The sequence below is a fragment of the Raphanus sativus genome, chromosome 3, assembly GCF_000801105.2.
Source record: "Raphanus sativus cultivar WK10039 chromosome 3, ASM80110v3, whole genome shotgun sequence".
Lineage (NCBI taxonomy): Eukaryota > Viridiplantae > Streptophyta > Magnoliopsida > Brassicales > Brassicaceae > Raphanus > Raphanus sativus.
Window position 1 is genome coordinate 21,200,297 of NC_079513.1, and position 8,707 is coordinate 21,209,003.

Sequence of the window (8,707 nt, forward strand, 5' to 3'; positions counted from 1 at the left end):
ATAACAATATATGTAGTTACAATATTTTGTTTTTCGCCTAATACCTTAAACAAAATCTGTTTTGTTACTGGTTTACGAGTTTTACTTTTATACTAACCATATTTTGAATAACCATCTTAACAAAATTCTAACTAAACAAACAAGCAATTTAAATTTCAGTTATTTATTTTGAATTCATTTTGAAAATATATTATAGATAGAAAAAGGGAGTATCAAAATTTTCTTCCAAATATAGAAACTACACTTATTTCAGAATAAATTGAAAACCTTACATAATCTTCATTATATTTAGTTACAGATTTTTCATATATGAAAATTTAGCTATAAAATAATAACTCGTGCTAAAAATAAATATAATTAAATCCACTGTTTATAAACATTGTTAAATCTTCAAAATATAGCAAATTTCGTGCTCTTTAAATCAGAGGTCCATTAGTAAAGAAACTTCAAAGTACAATAAAAATCTATAAAACAATAATTTTAGATTTTATCGTTTATATATTTTTAATTTCTTAAATCTATAAATAAAATAATATATTGTATATAAATATGAATAACATATGTCAGAATACCTAAACTTAACATATAAATTGGTTTGGTTTAAATTTTGGATCAAAAATCAATAATTATTTTAAACATTTTTGGTGTTTTGAGTGTACTTCCACTATATTAGATATTTATATTTGACTATTTTTATATATTTTCAAGTATTTAAACCAACTTAAAAGTATCATATATATTCTGGATGTTTTTATATACATTAAAACTAAAAATAATTAATATATATAAGTATATAAATTGTTTTTCGGATACATTTTGATATCCAAAATATTTTGGTTTAAATTGGTTATGGTTTCGGTTGTCTAAATATCAAAAATTTGAATAATTTGGATATTTAATCAATTTTGGTTCGGGTTTGATATTACTCTTTTGGATCGTGATCGGTTCGGTTCTTCAGATTTGATTTTTTTATCTGGCTTTGATATTTACTTGAAAAATAAATAACAATATATTTTTGAAATATACAGCCGCACGGACGTGCGGGTCAAAATCTAGTTTTACTTTTAAAACTACATCAATTTGTAAAGTTTTTGAAAGCTACACTTTAATAAATGCAAATTGACTACAATATCCAATCTAAATTCTGAAAATTATTCTAATATAATTTTATCCTGGTAATTATTTTAATATTTAAACTAATAAACTTAACAAAAATCAGATTTTTAAAGATAATATTATTTATATCTGCACAATATCTTATTAAAATATATCTTATATTTTAAAACAAATAAAGAAACGAAGTTCGTATCTTTTCCATTTTGTGAATTTATTTTCTTTTTTTACAATAGTAATGGTCTTTCCACAATCACGTATTTCTTTTTCTTTTTCTTTTTACATATTTTTCTTTAAATTATAGTCTTCGTGCTTTCTCTCTCTCTCTTTCTTTTGCATGTTCTTATATTTTTTGAACTTTATACTTCATAAGAATTAAAATAAGTTAATCAAACAAATAAAAAGATAAGAATCAAACGCTAGTTTAACATTTTATCAATTCATAAACTTTAAACTAACCAATTAAGAGTGATGTCTGTAGAGGATGAAAGAATAGTAGAAACTAATAAAAAGGTTCCATCACAAGAAAATCCTCAGAATTTCTTCACAAACTAAATTAGGGTATCACAAAAAAACTAAAAAATAATAATCCAATATAAAATTCTAGAGAGATATTGTATAGTATGAGGAACATATTTTTGTAGAAGTAATTGTGTAAGTTTCATATTTAGATAGATTTCACAAAGCTGAATTTTCTTAAGTATAAATCTTAAAATATTTCAGAAATTTTCAAAATTTTAATAAATTATTAAAATTTATTTTAAAATATAATAACATGATAGAAATGTCTTTTCACAAATAAGAAAGTGTAGTTTTCAAAAATAAAAAATGTAAGTATATTTTTCATATTTAAGAGCACAAATAGGATATTTTCAAATTTTCCCTACATTTTACATGAACAATGTTAAGTTTTATGTTATACAATCTCTTAAATAAAAGGGTTGGTTATTGTTGAATCTATAAAACTAATCACCGTATCATTTTTTTAATGCAAAATTACAAATAAACTTGACTAATATAAACTATATGCAGCTCTATATCATTAGTTTAGTTTATTTTTATATTAATATTACAATCTACTCTATGCAATGAATTTGCATATCATATACGTTACATATAATAATGTGGAAACAAATTTAAATATTATACTATCATAAATACATTTTAAAAAATTAAATAAGAGTCGTTCATAAAAATTTGCACCTAATAAATATATTATGATAATAGATTTATTGTGAGTCTTTACTAAATACAAAAGTTAAAATGAACATTTTTCATTCAAGTAAAGATGTAGCAACTGGTATAATAAAAATATTACAATTACATATTAGCAGTTTATATGCATAAAATTATATATTATTTAATATTTACATTTTTATATTTTATAGATATAATGGATAAATTTATTAGCACAAAATAGTAAAATGGTGGTCAGTTTAAGAGAAACAATTATATAAATATAAATAAACTAGAAAACTACACATCCTATTTTTAATCCTTCGTAAAATAAAATTTATGTATCATTAAATCTTCATATTTTAAAAACTATTACCAAATTAAATTAAATAATCAGTATAGAAAAAAGTTAGTAAGAAATACAAATTTAACCAACAACAGAAAAATAACTAAAATAAAGACTCTACGTACAAATAGTTGTGCATGTGAAGAAACACCAATGCCCCAAGATACAACCAAACGTATAAACTCAGAATACAAATAAATTCTTATTTAAGGCAAACCTTCATGGCTAATAAACGAATCATTCAACGCAGAGGAAATCCAAATCCCTTGCAAAGAACATAGAATATAAAAAGAAGCTATCAGATAGATCATCCTCACAATCACCAACCTTCGTTTATTTCCCCAGTAAAATTAGAATTAAGAGGCAGATTTTCAGCAATATTTGCTTATATGTTGCATTCTTTGATATTTAAATAATGGCAGTAACTAAGGAAGGTGGACCAACACACTTCTACGAGGAAATCGAACCCTTTTGTCGATGGAGGAGAACGGAAGACGTCGACATAGTTGAGCTACATCTTCCTTCAGGTACATCAATTAGTGAGTTTATAACAAAACAACAATATTTTTAAAATATCTTCTTATGTTAAGAAATATTATCATTACCATAACTAATTAATTTTAATAAATATTAGTATTTCCATAATTAAGTAACTTAATAAAAATATATATGAAAATATCTATCTTCTAACTTGAAAACAATAAAATAATAACACATATTTTACTACTATTGTAAACATTAAGCTGATAGTACCTGATAACTGTAAGATCTAGAAACTTTGTGACCAAAAAAAGGGTAAGATCGAGAAACTAATAATCAGGTAAAATATGTCTTTGCTTCATTTTTTAAATCATTTAAAATCTACTAACAAAGCTTTAGACCATCGATTACAATTTTCTATCAATAAAAAGGGAACTGGTGTTTGTATAGGTCTGAAGAAAGAGCATCTTAAAATACAAATTAGCAACACCGGTATACTAACAATAACAGGAAGCTGTCCTGTGGACAAAACCAAATCAATCAAGTTTAGCAAAGAAACAAAAGTTGCAAAAAATTGTAACAGAAATGAGATTCGTGCCAAGTTCTCAAAGGGAGTTTTATATGTGACAATGCCAAAGACAAGCCCCACAGCTTTGTCTCCTTTTCTTGGTTCTAAGGGAAACACATCAGGAACTCGAGACAGTAAAGCGGATGATGATGGGAGTAATATAGAGAAGTGTGGACGTGAATCTCATAGTAAATTTGGCTCATTGAGGGAAAGACTATGGAGGAAGCCAATCATTGAGGGTGTGGCAGCCGTGGTGGTTGTGGTTGTTGCTGTTGTAGGAGCGGTCAAGGCCTACCAATGTGTTATTGCATCACCTGTTTGATCATGTTTCAATAATTCTACATTGTTTCCAATGGTATAATTAAATAAATAAATGCGTTGTTTACTCTACAGAATGTGTTATTGCATCAGCAATATTCTTTCAAAAAAAAGTATCATCAGCAGTTTAAAAAAAAGTATCAGCAATATTGATTCATTTTTGTCAAGTGATTATCTAATATACAACTAATAACTAATAAGTATATAATTCCAAGAAAATTGAGTTGTGATGGGACAAATAAATAACCAAACTAAAGTTTAAAGAACAAAATACTTTTCATTGTATTAACCTTTGAATACCGTCAAAGGGCCAAACCAATAAGAACTTAAACTTTTGAGATCTCATTACTTTTTGGGATACGTCTTTGTCTTTGTCCTCATCTGAACTCAACATTACCTGGTTTTGGACCTACAACACGATTTAATTAGTTTCTCTTATTTTAGTTTTTTTCCTCCGACATATTTTTTTCCTATGTTATGGTTTACAAAAAGCGACAGATACTGGATCCACTAAAAATAATTAATATATGAATTTCAGTTCTAACTCATAACAAGGAATGAAGATAACGATGATTTTCCAAAAAAAAAAATAGTAATTCATATTTTCAATTTGTTCCAGGTCTATTGTATATTCAAATAAAAAGAAGATCATTTTATTCCTAGTCTATTGCCAAAAACACTCGTAGAGTGTCGGAAATTTTTCTTGTTGGGCCTTCTACCCGTAAAACTAGTATGATGCAGCCTGAATCAAAATTTAATCAGAACATCTATATATATAAAAGAGAGTTGAATCTCTCCTGCTGACACATCAGCGTCCACGTCAGAAATTAGAAGTCTCACGAGTTGACACATCAGATACGCACCATATCACTTAAACTTTGTTCTCTCGAAATGGGCTTCGCAGTGGGCTTCGTCCAGCGCAAATGAAATGCTCTTCGGCACTAGGCCCATCGACACTGTTCTACGGAATCCCTAAACAGATGTTCTTCTTCGTGTTCTTCGTCTGTTTTCATTTGGCGCTGAGACTTTCTAGATTCTGTAACGGTGTTTGTGGTTTAATCTTAAATCGTCTTTATTCTCCATCCCACTACGAATCAACCTATTGCGCTCTTCGTCTGCTAGATCCTTATATATATAAACCTTCGATGCGTCGTTTCCGGCAAAATCTATAATCTTCCGGAGATCGCGATCTCTTCATCTCTCTGAAAAAGGCAGTGTCTTGTGGGGTTAGCAAGCTATTCGTCGGCGAGCAGGTGAGGCCAGCGACCATTGGCATTACCCGGAACAACCACAACTTCAAGCTTTCTGACTATACAATGTCCATACGCTTATGGGTATTCTCGAACCTTGGATATATTATCAAATATATAAGATACTCCAATTTTTCTTTTTCTTTTCCAGCTTTAAAATACTCCAAATTTTGTGAGGCTCATAATCCGTTCGTGGAATATAATTATTTATTTTATGGTTATAGTTTAACTTGCAAATGTATGATTATAAATACAAACAAAAGTAATTTAAAAATATATATTATATTTAACTATGTTTTCACAAATGAAATTTCTATAAGTTCTATATGTATTAATGCTTTTAAAAATATTAATAAACTTTAATATAAATATAAATCACTGTTATAGAATAACTTACAAAATCCAATCAAATGACATAGAAGATTAATCTTATTTCTTCTAAGAATAGGAATAGATGAAGTAGAATAAAAAAACTTATATGATGTATAAATCTTTATAATTACACATTGTGAATGATATAGATGATATAAAAGGGAAAAACATTGACAATACAAGTTAGATCAAATATAAATAAACAAATAAAACATATTTGGATATTCTCATTTCTAAAATAAAACTATAATGTATAGGAAAATTGGTCAATTGTAATAAAATTATGTTTTCATCAAACTAAAAACCCACAACAAAAAATATAAATAATAATTATAATAGTATGGTCTCACAACATATACATCAAATAAAAATTAGAACACATCACATTAAAATAAGTATATATTAAATGTTAAACAAAATAAAAATAAACATTTTAAACTAAATATTTATAGTATACATATATAGATATAATTATGTTTAAATATTTTAAAAATATATAACTGGTCCGGATCCGGATATACATGCCTAAAATTTCAGTATCCAGATCTTAATGTTTTTAATTTGTATATTAGCCGTTGAAATTATTTTATAGTTCACATCCCGCCCGTAGGGCGGGCCGACCCTAGTCTTTATATATAAAAAAACCTTTTCATCCCTCCTGTTGTGCCACATCAGATTCCAGCTCAGAAATTCGAGCTTCCAGGAGTCGACACGTGTCCGAGTAAGCAAAGTGCACCGTTTCATTTAAAGATATGCGTGTGGACTTTCTGCTAATCCTCATAATTAGAGCCCAAAAGAAAAAGCCCAAGTCTGATTATTCACATAAGTCGCTATAGGGTTTCTTTCTTCTTCCAAGTCTGATATTTTTTTCTGCGTTCTCTCATACCGTCAACGGTGATTCGATGAGATCCGATTCGATGACCGAAACGAGATGGAGAACTCTTCGTCTGTCTCCACATGCGTCGTTTAACTTTCTTTTTCACTAAACCAAAACCGTCCGAGTTACAGATTCAGCGCCATCATCGCCTTCTTAACTCACATTTAGCACGATCTTGACATTGATTGTGCCTTATGTCGGTCTATTATTTATCTATAAAAGGTTAGTCTTTTCACTTGAAAGACATTCTCACAATCTGTGAAAACACAAAAATTTTCTTTCTGATTTGAAATCTGGTGGCTGCTCCTCCAACGTCAGATTCTGGGAAGCCAAGAATGTGAAACATGGAGTGGAACTGATGTATCTTGATGTGCTCTTACTGGATTTAAAGGTAAATCCATTCTTAAACTCATGTTCAAAGTGCTTTTTAATCGATGTTAGAAGTGTTCTTAAGATTCTGTTAATAGTCTTTTTATGTTATTAAATGATGTTCATAGTGTTCTTAAACTATACATTATGAAACTGTTATGTACGTATTAGGTATGAAATTTTTTCTCAATCGATTTCTATCTGTTATTTTGAGATTTGAAAGTAGGATGTATATCATTTAGTTTGTTTTTAAGTTCTTTTGTCATAGACTAAATTACTTTGGATATATATATATAGGATATGCAGGCTTACTCCTTATGTCAGATCCCCAGCTTAGGACGACCTCGATTTTTTTCCCCAGTAGGTTAGTTGACGATTAACCTATTTTAAATTGTGTTGCGGAGAATTGATAGTAACAGGAATTTGTTGCACGAGATCACTAGACTTTCACCTAAGCAAAGATAAGCTCTTTATTAGTTCTCTTGACATTTCATTACGAGAAACAACAAAAAAAGTCTATGGACTAAATCATCAGGCATCTCCTTATACTATCTATGTACCTAATCAGTTTAGAATTCTGCTGATTATTAGGAAGAAGTATACTCCTTGATAGAGTAATATCAATATTCAATATTTGTATATCTGTGTTTTGTCTAGAATTAGTCTCTTCAATTGGTTCAAAGTGCTTTTCTTCATATTGATCATATAAGTTGGAAGCTTAATTAAATCTATTATATTGGCTCCGTGTTTGATTATCTTTCCTCTAGGCACTTCTTTTCCGGAGACATTCAGTCCAACATTGCTCCCGTAAGTAGTGAACCTTACGCCATAACAACAGTAGGAGGTACCAAAGCTGCAACAAGCTCTCACGCACGACCACATGGTGCAGCCTTCATAGCACTGAGGTTGATGTCTTATATGCCATGCCATGAAATGAATCTCACATGTCATAAGAGCTGCGTTGTTTTTCCTATATTTTCTTCCTTCTCTGCAATTTAATTCTTGCTTGGTTTCCTCCCTCTTCAATCCAAGGGACAAGGAACTGGGTTGGTCGGTTACATTTGAATGAAACTTTCAGCAATGAAAATGGTTTCTCACACTCGGATTACCAAAAGAAGAAGAAGGCTCTCTCTCAAGTTTACACCGCAGGCAAATATTCTCTGATGTTTTAATGATATTTTCAGAGATGATGATTCTGATCAAAAAAAAAAAGAGGCAATCATTCAAAGGAGGCAATCATTTGGATGGTGATTCTGATCAAAACCTGGATTGGATCGGCGATCTTTAATAGGTGGGAAGGACATGAGAAGCTATAGATGAGAAAGGTCCAGAGATTCGTATTTTTTAATATGCAAATGAAATACATGCATTAATATGTATGCGAAGATTCTAATTTTCCAAATTTATTTTCAGATTCCTGAGCGTACTATATATTTTTAGATTCCAATTATTACAAGCGAAACTTTTTTTTTCTTTAGTGTTTTTTTTCTTCTAATGTACCAATTTGCATAGTCAACTACTCTCCTTTGCTTAAATGTTTTTTCTTTTGAACAACGTTGTTTTGGTTTACATAATTCCTATTTACGGATGTTATTAGCTAAGTGAAAAATGTTTGAATGTGAGAAGTGAGATTCTCAGCAAGTGAATGTGAATACGTTGTTACAATATAATAAGAAAACGGAGTCGTACTAATATTTACACGCCTGTTTCTACCTTTCAAAACATCTTTTTGTGATTTGGTAAACATATATATTTCATTGAGTAAACTATATTACACTCATATTAATTAACTAATTAGTATATCTGCCAACCATGATAAATCAATGTTTATTAAAATA

General features: G+C 29.0%; 1 protein-coding gene and 1 long non-coding RNA gene across 2 annotated transcripts; both read left to right on the forward strand.

Annotated features, from left to right (window-relative positions):
- The first annotated feature begins 2,911 nt into the window (after positions 1–2,911).
- Positions 2,912–4,158, forward strand: LOC108846030 (uncharacterized). The gene is made up of 2 exons (XM_018619238.2): positions 2,912–3,162; positions 3,566–4,158. The coding sequence occupies exons 1-2, from the start codon at positions 3,051–3,053 to the stop codon at positions 4,003–4,005; spliced, it is 552 nt and encodes a 183-aa protein (XP_018474740.2). The 5' UTR covers positions 2,912–3,050; the 3' UTR covers positions 4,006–4,158.
- A 2,340-nt stretch (positions 4,159–6,498) lies between these two features.
- Positions 6,499–8,443, forward strand: LOC108846589 (uncharacterized). Its single transcript, XR_008943588.1, has 2 exons — positions 6,499–6,891; positions 7,637–8,443. It is a non-coding gene; the product is annotated as an uncharacterized LOC108846589 (long non-coding RNA).
- The last annotated feature ends 264 nt before the right edge of the window (positions 8,444–8,707 follow it).